At 47.3% G+C, this 22,146-nt stretch overlaps 1 protein-coding gene across 2 annotated transcripts in view; it reads right to left on the reverse strand.

Annotated features, from left to right (window-relative positions):
- The window catches only part of cfap91 (cilia and flagella associated protein 91), a 111,959-nt gene that overhangs the window by 5,043 nt on the left and 84,770 nt on the right, over positions 1-22,146 (reverse strand). For both annotated transcript variants that reach the window (XM_043701005.2, XM_087992732.1), the window contains 5 exons: positions 5,561-5,632; positions 4,477-4,623; positions 3,480-3,701; positions 2,737-2,885; positions 1,781-1,872 (listed from right to left, as the gene is read on the reverse strand). In XM_043701005.2, the coding sequence (XP_043556940.1) occupies positions 1,781-1,872; positions 2,737-2,885; positions 3,480-3,701; positions 4,477-4,623; positions 5,561-5,632 (682 nt within the window). The remainder of the gene's footprint in view (positions 1-1,780; positions 1,873-2,736; positions 2,886-3,479; positions 3,702-4,476; positions 4,624-5,560; positions 5,633-22,146) is intronic.

The raw sequence follows: 22,146 nt of genomic DNA on the forward strand, positions 1-22,146 counted from the left end.
ATTTTTTTTTAAGTTTACTGCATTGGGAAAACTGTCCACTTCCAAGGGCATTTATGATTGCTGATCCTTTACAAAGAAAGCAGCTGCTTATAATTTTACCTGCTAATCTCTTATAAAAGCCATCCAATGACATAAGTAAGTAGTACACAATACTAAAATAAAAACACATTCTAGTGTTTCATTTTCAGTCAATTCTCATTAATTTTACTGGGACCATCAGCAACGATATAAAGAAAAATATTTAGGAATGATAATAGTTTCCTAATGATATTGAAATAAAGAAAATAAATTGCATGCATTATAAAATGGTCTCACTCTCAAAATCACAATGTAGGATTCTTGGATCTTAAACCAAACAGGAAGATAGGAGGCAAGCTATCGAATTCAAAAATCCTTTTGTTAATAAATCCAAACTGAATGATTTTCAAAAATAAACAGGTATATGATGTGACAAGTAAAAGTGCAAAATATCTCAGGAAAAATTTTAAACAGTACAGCTCATGAACCAGGAAGAGCAGGAGTATATCCCTCAGATCACCTGTAGTCCCTGCAGGAGACAAACTCCACCTTTGGACTGATTTCTTTCGACACATATCCTCCATTGGTACTCCTACTACTTTCTCTCAATTTCTACCAACCTCTCCAAAGAGCCCCTTGTTAATGGAACCTCAAGTCTCCCATCATTCCCAATTTTCTGTCCTGATGTTCCTTTGAACTAAAATCTTTCTCAGCTTACTAATCAATATCCTTTCAGAAGATTACCTTGCCAGCCCCACTGACCTTGTTGCTCCCCAGCCCCTTGTGACTCATCCCTGTAATCTTTATGCCAAGCATCTCCCCTATGATGTTGTATTGCGTGGCATTACCATATGCTCAGTGGATTCATAACACACATTGCAGCTCAAAGCTGAGCAAACCATGAAGTTCTCAGGGCCATCGACAGCAGCAAAATTGTATTCAACCACAATCTGTAGCCTTATGGCGAGATATGATGGTAATGGTTAAGTAAAGGGTATGCTAAGGTATCAACCCTCATCAAAGAAGGGTGCAGGAGGATATGTCAGTAGTAGCCTTGGTCATACCTGAAAATGAAGGGTCAACCTAGTGAAGGTACAACATAGGATTACTTACACATCAAAAACAGAAATACTATGTAACAGAAAGAGCTGACCAATGGATCAGAAAAAGCCCTACCAATGGATCAGCTCAAAGTTCAGAATAATGATGGACAATTATATAAGTAATAGCAAAAAGAGGCTCCACAAATATCCTCACCTTCAATTATGGGGGGGGGGGTTGCCCAACACTGAAATGGATGGTACAAGCCTGAAGCATTTGCAACCACTCAGCCAGAAGTGTGGAGTAGATAATATCTCTCTGCCTCTTCCTGCAATAATACAACCAATGCTGAAGACTTGAACTCCAGAAGTAGCTACACCCCTAGCTAGATTGTTCCAGCACAGCTACAACAGTGGGAGCATTCAACAAAAATATAACTGGACTATACATTCAGGGACAGTGGCAGGTTCAAGGTTGAGAATTCACTGCCTCCACTACCAATTCAGGACTGTCCAATGAAGTTGTAAGTTGTTTCACATTATTTTAGAATCTAAACCCAGGACATGCAATTTAAACATAAGGAGGATGCCACTTAGGTCCAAGATGAGGAGAAATTATTTTAGTCAGATAGTTGCAAATGTTTGGAATACTTGCCACAGAAGCCTGTGGGCATTCAGGCTAACTTTCTCAGTCTCAATCTACACAATTGAACATTTCTTACCTCTTTCCCTCATTATTATTTTGTGTGCTTCTGGAATTAGAAAGCCATGGACCAATTCTGAAACAATCTCTTCCGCTTGTAATTCAGTTCGGCTAATGAAAAAATAAGACCAGATTTCTGTTAAGCAGAATAGATCACTACGATAATAAAATTCAGACCCACAGTGCCACCCGAAGAAGGTGAAAATCACATGGCCAGTGGCTGTGAAGGAGAATGTAGTCATTAACCTCCATGTGTTGAGCTCCTGCTAGGCCAAAGCTAGAATATTTGCAACATTTTATAGTTTTCCACCCACTGTTATGTAAGGGAGCTAACTCTAGTGCTCAATTCAAAGACAGCCAACAACAATTCACTTTCTTTTGCTAAAAAGCAGCACGCAGAATAAGCAAGCTGGGAGTAGGCAGGATTGAGCACATCACATAATCCCTAGAGTGTGGAAAGAGGCCATTTGGCCCATTGAGTCATCACCAACCATCCAAACAGCATCCCACCCAGATCCAGCCTCCAACCTTAACCCCCCGTAATCTCACATTTACAATGGCTAAACCATCTAATTTACACATTCTTGGACACTGGGGCAATTTAGCATAGCCAATCCACCCAACCTGCACATCTTTGGACTGTGGGAGAAAACCCACGCAGATACAGAAAGAAGGTGCAACCTCCACACAGATAGTCACCTAAGGCTAGAACCGAACATCGGTCCCTGGAGCTGTGAGGCAGCAATGCTAACCAAGTTCAATGCAGAGAAATATGAAATAAAAAAAATTATATGAACCAAATCCTAAATGATTAAATTAAAGAGGGATTTACATGAGCATACAGATTTTAAAAGTATGAATGCAGTAGAAAAAGGTGAACAATTTTCTGATCTAACTTTTCAGTTTGTCTTTTCATCATAATACAATACACAGCTGAATTTTAACGAACTAAACAAGTAATAAATAGCTACATACTGCTGTTCAAGTTTATAGGCAATATCATTGATTTCATCAGCCATTTTACGGATTTCTTGGCGTGCTTGATCCTCTGCTGTATCTTGCACAGACTTCAATAAGATATCCTCTAAATATGAGTCCACTGTGGTCTGGTGTACTTTAATAACCTGCTCCAGATAAAGATATCAGAAAATCACTTGAATCAAATGCCATAACTTGGCAAAAACAAATGAGTGAAAGGTTATATTCAAAATTTCCTGATAGAATTCTCACATTTTGACCATGAAGATTGACATTAAACTTTTGGGCTTGGGAACTAGAATGTGTAGCATTCTGCTGTGGAAGCCTTAAGGTCAGCAAATGTCCCAAACAATACTTCTGGAGTGTTGTTCTATGTTGAGATGAGTGCTAGAATGCATCTGCCTGAATCATCAGAAGGAAAGCTTAGATTGTGATGTTAGTCAGCAGTTCTAACTGATTTGACTGTTGGATTGAAACTTGGAACTGTGCACCCCTAAAAATGATAGTGGCAATTACTTATAGCTGAACAGACTGCACAAGAGATCACCACCTACTCTTGTGATTTAAAGGCACTGTTATTCAACTCTCAGATGAGATGTTTTCTAATTGATTTTACAGGTAAGCCTTGGGCATGTAGACAGTACATATAATAATGTTAATTGATAATCTAAAAATAAAAATTCAAAATGACATTAATAATTACTTTGTTGGAATAAAGTTGTATATTACATGTGCCTGACCTGTTTGAAAATTTCATCTTCTTCCCTTCTGCGTCTTTCCTCTACTTGACGTAAACCACTTTCTTCTGCCTCTCTGATCCGACGGCGGCGCTCAGCCAACATAACAATTGCATGGATGCGTCGTTCCTCTTGCAGCCGCAGCAGCTCCTTATTCAGGAAGTCAAACATGTCTGCGAGTACATGACCTTCGACATGTGAGAGATAATCTTCCATTGTAGAAAGCTGTAGCAAGAAAAAAAGCATTCATAATAATTGTAATAAATTAATATAAGTCTGTTACAAAAGCAATTAACAGTACAGATTAATAATCTATGCTAACAGAATTTAACTGACTCTGACCCTTGTTTTTCTTGTTTAAATATCAATTTTAAATGAGCATTGTATGAATTGCTCATAAGAATTATGTATACACACAAATGTACTTGATAATTTATAACAGAAGCACCTGAAATAGAATAACCTGGGAATTCAATAATGAAGCATTTATTCTACACACTTAACATCGAAATCAAAGCCACCCAACTTGTGAATGGTGTTTGCATTTGTATTCTACATAGGAAGTGTACATATTGATATTGGCACACCTAAATATAGAGTGTATATAGAGTGCACACCTAAAACAGGATTAGGCACTTTGCATTTGCAAATACTGTGCCATTTCGTGTCTCTCTTACCAAATTGGTTTGTCCTGAATGCAACTGGTGCATTTCAGATATCTGTGGTCAAACCATAACCATAAAGGGTCCACAATAGACCACAAAATTATAATAATTTAAAATATTATTTAGCCTAATGTGTAGTCTTTATTATTTTCAACATCATTTAACAGATTTCATAAATATATGCACCAAATAAATCAATAAGCCATTCATATTACATGACCATTATTTATATCTTTGTGGTTGGTCACCTAATGATGAAAAAGAAAGCATATCAATGTCCCAATAGAATTTATTTACACTAAATATTATAAATATTACAAATCTGTTTGAGTTACCTTTTGCTGCTGTAGATTTCGTTCATATTGCAAGGCCAATATAGCCTGCATTTCTGCTTGCTTCAGAAGTTGTTTGTCCTCTTGGAGTGCATGGGTGGTGCGGAGTTCCTGAATCAGCTCTATACGCTTCTCTTTGCCTTCAAACATCTACGAGATTATGGACTACATTACTAATACTTCTTTTGACTTAGCCCCGACTATCACATGTCAACATATTGGATGGCTGGAACAGCCGAACTGTGCAGACCAGCAAAACTTTCAGCATTGATACCATTGTCAGAAATAGAATTTAAGTGAAATAAGTTGGACGCTCTTCACACCCATTATGCAATGTTTTACTGCTGCATAGCATAGCTTTACCCAACTTCAGAACTGAAAATCCTCTTGCTTTTGTTTAAGTAACTAAGGCACTAAGTAGAGCACATGGCCCTGCCATGTTCTGTTAATTTAATGTTTTTTAAATTACACAGCTGTTTGTGGAGGATTTCCCTGCCTATGTTGATATTCTGTAATCAAAAAATCTAAAAACAATCCAGTGTTGCCATTTCACTGAGGAAGCTACAGGCAGGGCAACCTACAACCAACAACCTGCTCTGTAAATTCTACTCAGATTTGACAGCTGTTAACAGCAGCTGAGAAAATCCTAAACATTCTAAAACAATGACATTCTAAATCAAACAACACGTAACATTCTAAAAGATAAAGTCAACTGGCCCTATTTCCTAATATTAGCAAGTGGATCATTTAAAAACGGAATCTAGGATCTGGCTCCCGATCTGTATAAACCCTTTGCCAAAAACTAACCACTTTTCCTTGGGCCACATTTTACCTGTGTACCAAGTTTTATTAAAATCCATCCATTTCTTCATTTTTTTGAGATATGTTATTTACAGTTAAAGATAATGAGATAGGAAAATGTTACCTCCACTCATTTCAGTGACAGAGGTAATAACATGGCACACAGATCTGCTGTGCTCTTACCTCAGTTTACAAAGTTCACTTCCTCAAAGTACACAATGCTGCATGAATTGATAAATTTAGTTCATGTTTATTTCAATCTATAAAGACTCCATAGAAGACTTACCATATTCTGAACAGTCCTTCCTCTTATTAATTTCTGCAGATAAATGATAGCTAGATATCTTTCCTCTTCACCCTTAAATAGAGAAATTAGAACAGATACCCATCATAGTGAATCTCTAGACAATAGCATTGAGTTTAAAACAGCTTGTAGGATACACTCTGATAGGAACTGGATTTACTTAAAGTCTTATTAATTTAAACATCATTAAATATTTGCCAATATGCTACAGTATTGCAAAACTACATTGATTATAAAAAGAGGAATAAAGTAGTAGAAGTTATTATTGACCAGACCAAACCACTTCAAACTATTCAGAAGATAGGGTGGAGATTAACACTTTCTTATTTTAAAGGTAAATATAAGGTGTTGTGTTCCAGATGCAGTTCAATTAGTTCAAACTATTGGATTTAAAGCAATATTTCAAGCAATTGGATTTAAACACACTTTATTCATCCACTATAGCTATAAGGAAGGAAGGAATTGGAATAATTTAATTCTATTGAAAAACCTAACAGAACTATAGATACAGTAACTATTATTAATTAGCCATTCCAATATAGAAACATCCTGTAAATACACCATTGGCAAAAGCCAAATTCAGAAAACAGATAGTCTCACATGTTCTCCAATCCAGAAGGAAGGAACATTAAAAGATGATTCTGAGAGAGAGAGAGAACTGCAGTTTGCAGCTGTAGCAAAGTGTTACGACACGGTGGTGAATCCTTCTGTTAATTAAACCAAGCACCCAGAATAGCTCATCTCGCCTTGTTACCTGTTAAGTATGAGTGACAGAGAACTCCCAAGTTCCACTACCCAAAGAAAATAATGTCGATTTATTCTTAAACTCTCATAGTGAACATTAAACAACTATTCACAACTCTAAGCTCCCCTTTCTCTTAACTGCTTATTACCTGCCTCCAACATTATAACAATATAATGTTTCAACAAAACACTTAAAATTACATCAACTTAATTTCAAAACCATACAACAGCTGTCATCTGCAGTATCTGTCTTCTTCCGGCTGAAGATCTACCGGGGTCATCTTCTTTCTTTTTACTATGCAGATGTTTAATATGTAAAAGGTACCTTTAGAGAGACTTCTGAATTTTCTCCCCATTTAGAAAATAGTCCATGCTTCTATTCATCTTACCAAAGTGCATGACCTCACACTTTCCCACATTGTATTCCATCTGCCACTTCTTTTCCCACTCTCCCAATCTCCAAATCCTTCTGCAGCCTCCCCGTTTCCTCAATACTCATGTCCCTCTACCTATCTTTATATTATCTGCAAACTTAGCCAGAATGCCCTTAATTCCTTCATCTAGATTATTAAGTGTATAAACTGAAAAGTTGTGATCCCAACACTGAGCCTTGCAGAACACCACTTGTCACTGGCTACCATCCAGAGAAAGAACATTTCATCTCCACATTTCATCTTTGCTTTTTGCCAGACAGATAATCTTCTACCCATGCCAGCACCTTACCTCTAACACCATGGGCCCATATCTTACTGAGCAGCCTACCCTGTAGCACCTTGACAAAGGCCTTCTTGAAGTCCAGATGGATAGTACCCATTAGATCTTCATGCCTAAACAGCTCTTTACCTCCTCAAAGAATTATACCAGATTTATCAGGCATGACTGCCCCTTGATGAAACCATGCTGATTTTGCCCTATTTTACCATATACCTCCAAGTATTCAGAAATCTCACCCTTCACAATGGACTCCAAAATCTTACCCACACCCAAAGTTAGGCGAATCAGCATGTAGTTTTCCGTCTTTTGCCTTACTTCCTTTTTAAATGGGGGTGTCACATTAGTGAATTTCCAGTCCTCTGGGACCCTTCCTGACTCTAGTGATTCCTGAAAGATTACCACTAATGCCTTCACTATCTCTTCAGCTATCTCCTTTAGAACCCTGGGGTGTAGTCCATCTGACCCAGGTGATTTATCCACCATCAGCTCATTCTAATCTTTCATGTTTGACAGTGTTTGCCAAAACTTGCTTCCACAGCCATATCTCATTCCTCAGTTACTGCCTCCAGCTCAGACTCACTGCATGTGGTTTCCAACTGAAGTTTTATCCTACGTGTTTTGAATCTGCTCAGGATTGCAGGAATGCCCATGACGTATAAGGTTCCTCAGATAACTGTTCTTGCTGCATCCTGTGATTCATACTCAATGTCATGTGTTGCCATATGCTCACTCTTGACCTCTCTCTGTCCATCAACACTACTTCATGCTATCTCAGAGCTGCCATGGCCCACCAATACAGTGGAGAGTATTGCAAACAATTTGACAGTGAGATCTGAGGCCCAATGTCAGGGCCCAAAACTTATTTTTAAGTAATAAGATTTATACAATTTGTCCTCATCATTTAACCCTTTAAACCAGAGAATAGTGCTTGTGAATTTATGTCTCCTCTTCTCAAAGCCAGCATATCTTTCCTGAGTGTCTAGTGTATGACTGAAAGATCTCATTCACATTTGCAATTCAACCTTCTTATGTTAAAGTAGCTGAGGAAGGATATGAGTGGAGTGATGTACAGCACAGAAACACATCCTTCGGTCTAACTCGTCCATGCCAGATATCCTAAACTAATCAAGTCCCATTTTCCAACACTTGGCCCATATCCCTCTAAACCCTTCCTTATTCATATACCCATCCAGCCTCCACCACTTCCTCTGGCAGCTCATTCCATACAAGACTACCCTCAGTGTGAAACTGTTGCCCCTTAGTTCCCTTTTATATCTTTCCCCTCTCACCTTAAACCTATGCCCTCTAGTTCTTGACTCCTCCACCACAGGGAAAATACCTTGTCTACTTATCCTATCCATGCCCCTCATGATATCTCTAAAGGTCATCCCTCAGCCTCTGATGCTCCAGGGTAAACAGGCCCAGCCAATTCAGCCTTTCCCTATAACTCAAATCCTCCAACCCTGTCAACATGCTTGTAAATCTTTTCTGAATCCTTTCAAGTTTCACAACATCCTTCCAATAGGAAGGAGACCAAAATTGCACACAACTTTCCAAAAGTGGCCCAACCAATGACCTCCCAACTCCTATACCTAATGCTCTGACCAATAAAGGAAAGCATACCAAACACCTTCTTCACTATTCTATCTACCTGTGACTCTACCTTCAAGGAACTATGAATCTGCAGTCCAAGGTCTCTTTGTTCAGCAACACTTCCCAGGACTTTACCACTAAGTGTATAAGTCCTGCTCTGATCTGCTTATTCAAAATGCAGCACCTTACATTTATCTAAATTAAACCCCTCTGCCACTCCTTAGCCCATTGGCTCATCTGATCAAGATCCCGTTGCACACTGAGGTAACCTTCTTTGCTGTCCACTACACCTCCAATTTTGATGTCAACTGCAAACTTACTAACTATAACTCCAATGTTCACATCCAAGTCATTTATATAAATGATGAATGCACTGATTCTTGTGGCACAACACTGGTCCCAGGCCTCTAGTCTGAAAAGCAATCCTCCACCACCATCCTCTGTCTTATATCTCCGAGCCAGTTCTGTATCCAAATGGCAAAGTCTCCCTGTATTCCATGAGATCTAAACTTGCTAACCAGTCTTCCATGAGGAACCTTGTCGACCGCCTTACTGAAGTCCATATAGATCTCATCTACCGCTCTGCCCTCATCAATTTTCTTTGTTATGTCTTCAAAACACTTAATCAAGTTTGTGAGACATGATTTCCCATGCACAAAACCAAGCTGACTATCCCTAATCAGTCCTTGCCTTTCCAAATACATGTACATCCTGTCTCTCAGGATTCCCTCCAACAACTTGCCCACCACTGACATCAGGCTCAATGGTCTATAGTTCCCTGGCTTTTCCTCATCACCTTTCTTAAATAGTGGCACCACGTTAGCCTACCTCCAGTCTTTCAGCGCCTCAACTGTGATTATTGATGATACAAATATCTCAGCAAGGGGCCCAACAATCACTTCCCTAGTTTCCCACAGAGTTCTAGGGTACACCTGATCAGGTCCTGGAGATGTATCCACCTTTATGCATTTCAAGACATCCACCACCACCTCCTCTGTAATATGAAGAAGGAAATGGATACGGAAGGGAATGCTGTAAGAGGATGACCAAAGAGAGATGATGGTGTAAAAGAGAAATGGAGGAGATAAAACAAGGAAAAGGAAGAAAAGAGAAAAAGGAAAACAGGTATAGCAAAAGGATAAAATGCTTGCCTTCATATCGCACATTTCACAAATCAGGATGCTCCAAAGTGATTATAAACAATTGATTATTTTTGAGATATAATTACTGTTGTTTATAGGCTGGAATCAAAGCCAGCACAAAGAAAGATGAATATGGTAGTTGACGGTCAATCATCTCAGCTCCAGAACATCTTGACAGGAATATCTCTAGGTAGTGTCTGAGGCCCAACCCCCTTCAGCTATTTTACCAATGAGCTTCCCTCTATCACAAGTTTGAAGTGGGGATGTTCACTGTTAATTGTATAACTTTCACCATTTGACACAGTTCGAACACTGAAGCATTTTGTGTCCATGTGCCCCAAAGCTTGTTTAAATTCCAGGCTTCGATTGTTATGTGGCAAATAATATTTGTGCCATACAAGTATCAAGCAATGACCGTTTCTTAAAAATAGAGACTCTAGGCACCACCTCTTGACATTGAATGGCATTTCCATCACTGAATCACTCATAATTAACATCCTGGAAATTATCATTGACTAGACACTGAACTAGTCCAATCACAAAGAACAGGTTAGAAGCATAGAATTCTCCCAGAAGGGAATTCCCCATGCAACTCACCTCCTGTCTCCCAATGTCTGTCCACCATTTGCATGCATGAGTTCCGAATGTGAAAGAATATTCGCCACTAGATAACTGCAGCTCCAAGAACACACTGTTGAGCAGGGGTCTGTGTTGAGACCATAACTATTTATGTTACACATTAACAATCTGGACAAAGGAACCAAGGGCATTGTTGCTGAGTTTGCAAATGACACAAAGATAGGTGGAGGGAAAGGTAGTGTTGAAGCCATGCATTTGGAGAAGGACTTGGAGAGACTAGGAGACTGGGCAAAGAAGTGACACATGGAATACAATGTGGGAAAATGTGATATTATGCACTCGGATAGGAAGAATAGAGGCTATTTTCTAAACAGGGAAAGGTTTCAGAAATCTGCAACACAAAGGGACTTGGGAGTCTTAATTTAGGATTCTCTTAAGGTTAACGTGCAGGTTTGGTTGGTAGTTAGGAATGTTATGGACTCAGCCAGACCACATTCTTAAGCAGGCAGCCCAGACCATTACTTTCCTTCCAATGTGTTTCAGTAAATGTACAGTGAAAATTACCCGGAATAAGTTAGCGAGGTTGACTACCAGATTTAAAATAGACAAAAATTTTATTCAGAAAATTACAATGAAACGTGAAGAATAGAACAAAGAACCTCGACAGGACTCAGTCTATCCAAATGAGACTTAAGTACGCTATTCCAAATACAGTGAAAACTCGATTATCTGAACGTGATGGGTGGGCACCATTTCGTTCGGATAATCGATTATTCGGAAAATTGATTAAATGCCTTTGCTCTGAGGCTTGGAGTTTTAAAGTCTGCTCTCCATTCAGGAGACTAGCAGCAGCAACACAGCGTGCGATACCCCACCCCCAACACCGGCCCTGTCGATTTCCACACCCCCACCAAAATCTTCCAACACCACCCCACAACCCCCTCCAACCTCGCACCCCTGCTCCCCACACGGTCCAACCCCCCCCCCCCCCCAGCACAAAACACGCGAGCTACCGCTCCCCCGTCCACCCCCGGCCCCTCTCCAAGGCATCCAGACTATACCAACAAGACTGCGGCTGCTGCCTTTTTGGGGTAAGTCTCCAAATAGTGCACAGACACGGGGTGGGTTAGGGTACAGCCCTATATAGAACTCCAGGGAAAGTGTGGGGAGAGAAGGAGGGCAGGGGGTCAATCATATGGAGACTGTGCCTGTTTAATCACTGTCAACAAAAGACGCGATCACTGCTAGAAGCACATTTTTGATGTAATGTTTCTATCGGGACCTCGAGATCTCCTTTGGATAATCCGATTTTTGGATAATTGGTATTCAGATAATTGAGTTTCCTCTGTATACACAACAGCCCCAAGAAGCAAACCCCCTTTAAAACACAGTACAAAAGGATCAGATGCTTACAGGTTGAAGGTAGAAGAGCAAAAGAGAGTTTCCACACAGCTCACTGTTGAACTCCCAACCAGTTCAGGACTGAACTAAACCGCTCAGCTTGAGAGCTGACCACTCCCCTTTCATTCTACCGGTCACTTCTAAAATATGACCACTTTGGCTTAAACACTTAATGGTAAGGTCCTTGGGAGTGTTGCTGAACAAAGAGACCTTGGAGTGCAGGTTCATAGCTCCTTGAAAGTGGAGTCGCAGGTAGATGGGATGGTGAAGAAGGTGCTTTCCTTTATTGGTGGGTGCTGGCAGGTGGGACTAGATTGGGTTGGGGTATCTGGTTGGCATGGGCGGGGTTGGACCGAAGGGACTGTTTCCATGCTGTACATCTCTATGACTCTATAAAAGGCCTCATCAAATCCTTTTCATCTCAGTAGCAAACCAGACTGATCAGAGCCCGGCCTGGTTTGTTACCCCTCTGAAGAAAATCAAGAATAGAGTATCCTTGTGCCAAGGAACATCTTTTAGAAAATAAAAGGAACTAGCTTTGTGTCAGGAAGGCAAATGCAATGTTGATTTCATTTCAAGTGGGCTAGAATACAGGAGCAGAGATGTACTGCTGAGGCAGTGTAAGGCTGGTCAAGCTGCATTTGGAATATCGTGAGCAGTTTTGGGCCCCGTTTCTTAAGGAAGGATGTACTGGCCTTTGAGGGGGTCCAGAAGAGGTTTACAAGAATGGTGCTGAGGATGAAAGACTTGTCATTTGAGGAGCAGTTGAGGACTCCAGGTCTGTACACAATGGAGTTTAGAAGGCTGAGGGGGGAATCTCATTGAAATTTACAGAATACGGAGAGGCCTGGTTCTAGTAAAAGAGACTAGAACCTAAGGGAACACCATCAGAGAGAAGGCATGACCCTTTAGAACTTCAATGAGCAGCCATTTCTTTAGCCACAGAGTGGTTAATCTGTGGAACCCATTGCCAGAGGACTGTGGAGGCCAAGTCATTGAATATATTTCAGCAAGATAGATAGGTTCTTGGATTGGTAAGGTGATCAATGGTTATGGATGGAAGGTAGGAGAATGGGGTTGAAAAATATTTTGATTGAGTGACGGCCTAATTCTGTTCCAATGTGTTATGGGTCTTATTGTTACTTGACTGGCACTCCAGTCACCCCACCTTCAACATTCACTTCCTTCTCCACCAACATGCAGGAACAGCAGGATGTACCATCTGCAAGCTGCACTGTTGTAACTCATCAAGGCTCCTCCAATGGCACCTTACAAACCCATGACCTCAACCGCTTAGCGCACAGATAAATGTGAAATCTATTATCTGCAAGTTCTCCTCTAAGTTACCCACGATCCTAATTTAGAAGTATATCACCATTCCTTCACTGTCACTTGGTAAAACTCCTTGAACTTTTTTCATAACAGCACTGATGATGTTCTTGCACCCCAAGGACTGCCTCTGTTTAAGAATCAGCTCAAAACCACCTCCTCTGGAGCAATTAGGGATAAGAAATAAATACTGGTCCAGTCATCAAAACCCACATCCCACACAACAAATAAACATATGACATGTAAATAATGTAAAATCACCATAGCCTTACCAAACTATGGAGCTGCTCTCTCAGAGAGACATGATAGGTAGTGGTTGAACCAAAGTGTCAGCAAGAGGAGAGACTGAGAAGGACAGTCCTTCAGAATAATCTCAGCTGATATTGGAATTGAATCACTCTATCACTCTGCTTCGCAAACAGGGAATAATTCCCCAGCTCTTCTTTGAAGTTATAACTCATTACTGGATTGGAACATTATTGCTTAAGTACTGGTGTGAGATTTGGAAGAGGATGAGGGGAAAGCAGAGATGATTAGGGGGACAAACATAGGAATAGAACAGCAAAGTTGGAATGAGGGAGTGATCAGGTTTTACCTTGCAGTAAACTGAGAATCTTTTTGGTGCTGCTTTCAGATTATTGAACATTATTCGCTTCTTCCTTTCATCTGTTCAATATGTTTAGAAGGGATTTCAAATTACTCATCAGATCCTGTGGTTTCCTGTGCTCATAAGGCATAATTTCACCTTTCCTACAACTTCAGTTTATCTTTCTGAAATCTCTTCTGAGTTCCTTATTTTGCTTTGCTGAGTTCATGTAACATCCATGTCAACTAGTTTTGAAATTTTTAATTGATTTGTAAGATTAGGCATTTTGAGTAATTTTTAAAAATGGCTCCTCAGATTTACAGTCACAGAGCCATACAGCACAGAAATAGATCCTTTGGACCAAGCAGTCTACACCAAGCATGTTCCCAAACTAAACTAGCTCCACCTGCCTGCCCTTGGTCCATATCCCTCCAAACCTAAAAAGGGTGTTTTAAAAATTGTTGCATGGATCCAAGGTGAATTACTATGTCTTTCCTTAAGGTGGCCCTCTCAGGCTACATTATGCCATATGACATTACAGTTCTTCATCAACTGCAATACCTTTAGAGTCATGACTGATGAGCATTTTAAATACAGGTATACAGTAATAGAGATTCAGGACTCAGTTAAGTGTTTCCTAAATTTTTTCGAAAAGTTTTGCATTATTTCAAATGATACAACCCTGGAGTACAATCAAAGGACCACTTCCTAAGTCCTATCTTCCTAAAATTAAAATTTAGTGGTAAGGTACAGTTTGCTGAAGAATATTAGGGAGAAGAAAGGTAGATGGATTACAAGTTTAGAAATTACATTAGTTGACATCAAACAAAAAAATTAGCACTTTTATCAACAATGGATGGTTGATCTAGTTATTTTGAAATGGCAAATAGATTAGCTTGATATGAATATATTGCATAAGATCACTTTAGCAAACCCAGTTAGAAATTAAAACCAAGAACTGTGAATGCTGAAAATCTGAAACAAAAACAGAAATTGCTGAAGAAACTCAGCAGGTCTGGCAGCATCTGTGCAGACAAAGCAGAGTTAACCATTCAGGTTCAGTGATCTGGAACTCAAGTGTTGTGAAGAAGTATCATTGGACCTGAAAAACTTGCTCTGGTTTTTCTTCACAGATGCAACCAGACCGCAACCACACCAACCCCTCCACCCAACCGCAACCACACCAACCCTCCATCCAACCGCAGCCACACCAACCCCTCCACCTAACAACCACACCAGCACCCAACCCAACCGCAAACACACCACCCCTCCACCCAACCGCAACCACATCACACATCCACCCAACCATAACCACACCACCCCTCCACCCAACCACAACCACACCATATCCCCGCACTCAACCACAACCACACCACACCCTCCACCCAACCACTACTACATCACACCCTCCATCCAACCACAGCCACACCACCCCCTCCAGCTAACCACACCACCCCTGAACCCAACCGTAACCACACCACCCCTCCAGCCAACCACAACCACACCATACCCCCGCACTCAACCACAACCACGCGACCCCCTCCACCCAACCACAACCACACCACCCCACCCATCCAACCACAGCCACACCACCCCGCCACCTAACAACCACACCACCCCCCAACCCAACCGTAACCACACCACCCCTCCACCCAACCGCAAGCACACCACCCCTCCACCCAACCGCAATCACACCACACCCTCCTCCCAACCGCGACCACACCACACCCTCCTCCCAACCACAGCCACACCACCCCCTCCACCTAACAACCACACCACCCCCCAACACAACCGCAACCACACCACACCACACCTCCACCCAACCACAACCACACCATACCCCCGCAGTCAACCACAACCACACCACCCCCTCCACCCAACCACAACCACATCACACCCTCCATCCAACCACAGCCACACCACCCCCTCCACCTAACAACCACACCACCCCCAACCCAACCGTAACCACACCACCCATCCACCCAACCACAACCACACGATACCCCCGCACTCAACCACAACCACACGACCCCCTCCACCCAACCACAACCACACCACCCCACCCAATCACAGCCACACCACCCCCTCCACCTAACAACCACACCACCACCCAACCACAACCAAACCACACCTCCACCCTACCATAACCACACCACCCCCTCCACCCCCTCCACCCAACCACAACCACACCACACCCTCCACCTAACAACCACACCACCCCCTCCACCTAACAACCACACCACCCCCTCCACCCAACCACAACCACACCATACCCCCGAACTCAACCACAACCACAACACCCCCTCCACCCAAGCACAACCACACCACCCCCTCCATCCAACCACAGCCACACCACCACTCCACCTAACAACCACACCACCCCCCAACCCAACCGCAACCACACCACCCCTCCACACAACCACAACCACACCACCCCCTCACCCAACCGCAACCACACCACCCCCTCCTCCCAACCACAGCCACACCACACCTCCACCCAACCATAACCACTCCACCCCTCCACCCAACCACAACCACAACCACATCACACCCTCCATCCAACCACAGCACACCATCCCCTCCACCTAACAACCACATCACCCCCCCCAACCCAACCGTAACCACACCACCCCTCCAACCAACCGCAACCACACCATACCCCGGGACTCAACCACAACCACACCACCCCATCCACCCAACCACAACCACATCACACCCTCCATCCAACCACAGCACACCACCCCCTCCACCTAACAACCACATCACCCCCCCAACCCAACCGTAACCACACCACCCCTCCAACCAACCGGACCCACACCACACCTCCACCCAACCATAACCACACCACCCCCTCCAGGCAACCACAACCACACCACCCCCTCCACCCAACCACAACGACACACCTTCCATCCAACCACAGCCACACCACCCCTCCACCTAACAACCACACCACCCCCAACCACACCACCCCTCCACCCAACCGCAACCACACCCCTCCACCCAACCGCAACCACACCACACCTCCACCCAACCATAACCACTCCACCCCTCCACCCAACCACAACCACACCATACTCCCGCACTCAACCACAACCACACCACCCCCTCCACCCAACCACAACCACATCATACCCTCCATCCAACCACAGCCACACCACCCCCTCCAACTAACAACCACACCACCCCCCAACCCAACCGTAACCACACCACGCCTCCAACCAACCGCAACCACACAACCCCTCCACCCAACCGCAACCACACACCTCCACCCAACCATAACCACTCCACCCAACCACAACCACACCATACTCCCGCACTCAACCACAACCACACCACCCCCTCCACCCAACCACAACCACATCACACCCTCCATCCAACCACAGCCAAACCACCCCCTCCACCTAACAACCACACCACCCCTCCAACCAACTGCATCCACACACCTCCACCCAACCATAACCACACCACCCCCTCCACCCAACCACAACCACAACCACACCACCCCCTCCACCCAACCACAACCACACCACCCCCTCCACCCAACCACAACCACACCCCCCCTTCCACCCAACCACAACCACACCACCCCCTCCACCTAACCACAACCACACCACCCCCTCCACCCAACCACAACCACACCATACCCTCCATCCAACCACAGCCACACCACCCCTCCACCTAACAACCACACCACCCCCAACCCAACCGCAACCACACCACCCCTCCACCCAACCGCAACCACACCACCCCTCCACCCAACCGCAACCACACCACCCCTCCACCCAACCGCAACCACACACCTCAACCCAACTATAACCACACCACCCCTCCACCCAACCGCAACCACACACCTCCACACAACCATAACCACTCCACCCCTCCACCCAACCACAACCACACCATACTCCCGCACTCAACCACAACCACACCACCCCCTCCACCCAACCACAACCACATCACACCCTCCATCCAACCACAGCCACACCACCCCCTCCACCTAACAACCACACCACCCCTCCAACCAACCGCCTCCACACACCTCCACCCAACCATAACCACTCCACCCCTCCACCCAACCACAACCACACCATACACCTGCACTCAACCACAACCACAAAACCCCCTCCACCCAACCACAACCACATCACACCCTCCATCCAACCACAGCCACACCACCCCCTCCACCTAACAACCACACCACCCCTCCAACCAACCGCCTCCACACACCACCACCCAACCATAACCACTCCACCCGTCCACCCAACCACAACCACACCACCCCTCCACCCAACCACAACCACACCACCCCTCCACCCAACCACAACCACACCACCCCTCCACCCAACCACAACCACACCACCCCTCCACCCAACCACAACCACACCACCCCTCCACCCAACCACAACCGCACCACCCCTCCACCCAACCACAACCGCACCACACCTCCACCCAACCACAACCGCACCACCCCTCCACCCAACCACAACCGCACCACCCCTCCACCCAACCACAACCGCACCACCCCTCCACCCAACCGCAACCACACACCTCAACCCAACTATAACCACACGACCCCTCCACCCAACCGCAACCACACACCTCCACCCACCATAACCACTCCACCCCTCCACCCAACCACAACCACACCATACTCCCGCACTCAACCACAACCACACCACCCCCTCCATCCAACCACAACCACATCACACCCTCCATCCAACCACAGCCACACCACCCCCTCCACCTAACAACCACACCACCCCTCCAACCAACCGCCTCCACACACCTCCACCCAACCATAACCATTCCACCCCTCCACCCAACCACAACCACACCATACTCCCGCACACAACCACAACCAAACAAACCCCTCCACCCAACCACAACCACATCACACCCTCCATCCAACCACAGCCACACCACCCCTCCACCCAACCACAACCACATCACACCCTACATCCAACCACAGCCACACCACCCCCTCCACCTAACAACCACACCACCCCCCAACCCAACCGCAACCACACCACCCTTCCACCCAACCACAACCACACCACCCCACCACCCAACCGCAACCACACACCTACACCCAACCATAACCACACCACCCCTCCACCCAACCACAACCACACCACCCCTCCACCCAACCACAACCACACCACCCCTCCACCCAAACACAACCACACCACCCCTACACCCAACCACAACCACACCACTCCTCCACCCAACCACAACCACACCACCCCTCCACCCAACCACAACCACACCACCCCTCCACCCAACCACAACCACACCACCCCTTCACCCAACCACAACCACACCACCCCTCCACCCAACCACAACCACACCACCCCTCCACCCAACCACAACCACACCACCCCTCCACCCAACCACAACCACACCATACCCCCGCACTCAACCACAACCACACCACCCCTCCACCTAACAACCACACCACCCCTCCACCCAACCACAGCCACACCACCCCCCCAACCCAACCGTAACCACACCACCCCCCAACCCAACCGCAACCACAACACGCTTCCACCCAATCGCAACCACACCACACCTCCACACAACCGCAACCACACCACCCCTCCACCCAACCGCAACTACACCACCCCTCCACCCAACCGCAACCACACCCCTCCACCCAACCGCAACCACACCCCTCCACCCAACCGCAACCACACCCCTCCACCCAACCGCAACCACACCCCTCCACCCAACCACAACCACACCCCTCCACCCAACCACAACCACACCACCCCTTCACCCAACCACAACCACACCACCCCTCCACCCAACCACAACCACACCACCCCTCCACCCAACCACAATCACACCACCCCTCCACCCAACCACAACCACACCACCCCTCCACCCAACCACAACCACACCACCCCTCCACCCAACCACAACCACACCATACCCCCGCACTCAACCACAACCACACCACCCCTCCACCTAACAACCACACCACCCCTCCACCCAACCACATCACACCCTCCATCCAACCACAGCCACACCACCCCCCCAACCCAACCGTAACCACACCACCCCCCAACCCAACCGCAACCACAACACGCTTCCACCCAATCGCAACCACACCACACCTCCACACAACCGCAACCACACCACCACCCAACCGCAACCACACCCCTCCACCCAACCGCAACCACACCCCTCCACCCAACCGCAACCACACCCCTCCACCCAACCATAACCACACCACCCCTCCACCCAACCATAACCACACCACCCCTCCACCCAACCATAACCACACCACCCCTCCACCCAACCATAACCACACCACCCCTCCACCCAACCATAACCACTCCACCCTTCCACCCAACCACAACCACACCATACCCCCGCAGTCAACCACCTCACCACCCCCTCCACCCAACCACAACCACATCACACCCTCCATCCAACCACAGCCACACCACCCCCTCCACCTAACAACCACACCACCCCTCAACCCAACCGTAACGAAACCACCCCTCCACCCAACCGCAACCACACCACCCCTCCACCCAACCGCAACCACACCCCTCCACCCAACCGCAACCACACCCCTCCACCCAACCGCAACAACACCCCTCCACCCAACCGCAACACCCCTCCACCCAACCATAACCACTCCACCCTTCCACCCAACCGCAACCACACCATACCCCCGCAGTCAACCACCTCACCACCCCCTCCACCCCCCACAACCACACCATACCCCCCACCCACCCACAACCACACCATACCCCCGCAGTCAACCACCTCACCACCCCCCCCACCCACCCACAACCACACCATACCCCCCACCCACAACCACACCATACCCCCCACCCACCCACAACCACACCATACCCCCCACCCACCCACAACCACACCACCCCCGCAACCCACCCACAACCACACCATACCCCCCACCCACAACCACAACCACCCCCCACCCACCCACACAACCACCCCCCACCCACCCACACCATACCCCCCACAACCACAACCACCCCCCACCCACCCACAACCACACCATACCCCCCAACCACAACCACCCCCCACCCACCCACAACCACACCACACCCCCCACCCACAACCACACCACCCCCCACCCACCCACAACCACAACCATCCCCCACCCACCCACAACCACAACCACCCCCCACCCACCCACACAACCACCCCCCACCCACCCACACCACCACCCCCCACCCACCCACACCATACCCCCCACAACCACAACCACCCCCCACAACCACAACCACCCCCACCCACCCACAACCACACCATACCCCCCACCCACAACCACACCATACCCCCCACCCACAACCACCCCCCACCCACCCACAACCACACCACACCCCCCACCCACAACCACCCCCCACCCACCCACAACCACACCACCCCCCACCCACAACCACACCACCCCCCACCCACCCACAACCACACCATACCCCCCACCCACCCACAACCACACCATACCCCCCACCCACCCACAACCACACCATACCCCCCACCCACCCACCCACAACCACACCATACCCCCCACCCACAACCACACCATACCCCCCACCCACAACCACACCATACCCCCCACCCACAACCACACCACCCCCACCCATACCCCACCACCCCCCACCACCCCCACCCACCCACACCACCCACCCCCCACCCACCCACACAACCACCCCCCACCCACCCACACCATACCCCCCACAACCACAACCACCCCCCACCCACCCCACAACCACACCATACCCCCCACCCACAACCACACCATACCCCCCACCCACAACCACACCATACCCCCCACCCACAACCATCCCCCACCCACCCACAACCACACCACACCCCCCACCCACAACCACCCCCCACCCACCCACAACCACACGACACCCCCCACCCACAACCACACCACCCCCCACCCACCCACAACCACACCATACCCCCCACCCACCCACAACCACACCATACCCCCCACCCACAACCACAACCACCCCCCACCCACCCACACAACCACCCCCCACCCACCCACACCATACCCCCCACAACCACAACCACCCCCCACCCACCCACAACCACACCACCCCCCACCCACCCACAACCACACCACCCCCCACCCACCCACAACCACACCATACCCCCCACCCACCCACAACCACACCATACCCCCCACCCACAACCACAACCACCCCCCACCCACCCACACAACCACCCCCCACCCACCCACACCATACCCCCCACAACCACAACCACCCCCCACCCACCCACAACCACACCATACCCCCCACCCACAACCACACCATACCCCCCACCCACAACCACCCCCCACCCACCCACAACCACACCATACCCCCCACCCACAACCACCCCCCCACCCACCCACAACCACACCCCCCACCCACAACCACCCCCCACCCACAACCACACCACACCCCCCACCCACAACCACACCACCCCCCCACCCACCCACAACCACA

The sequence above is a fragment of the Chiloscyllium plagiosum genome, unplaced genomic scaffold (genome assembly GCF_037043375.1).
Source record: "Chiloscyllium plagiosum isolate Xiang-an unplaced genomic scaffold, Cpla_swu_hap1 HiC_scaffold_12, whole genome shotgun sequence".
Lineage (NCBI taxonomy): Eukaryota > Metazoa > Chordata > Chondrichthyes > Orectolobiformes > Hemiscylliidae > Chiloscyllium > Chiloscyllium plagiosum.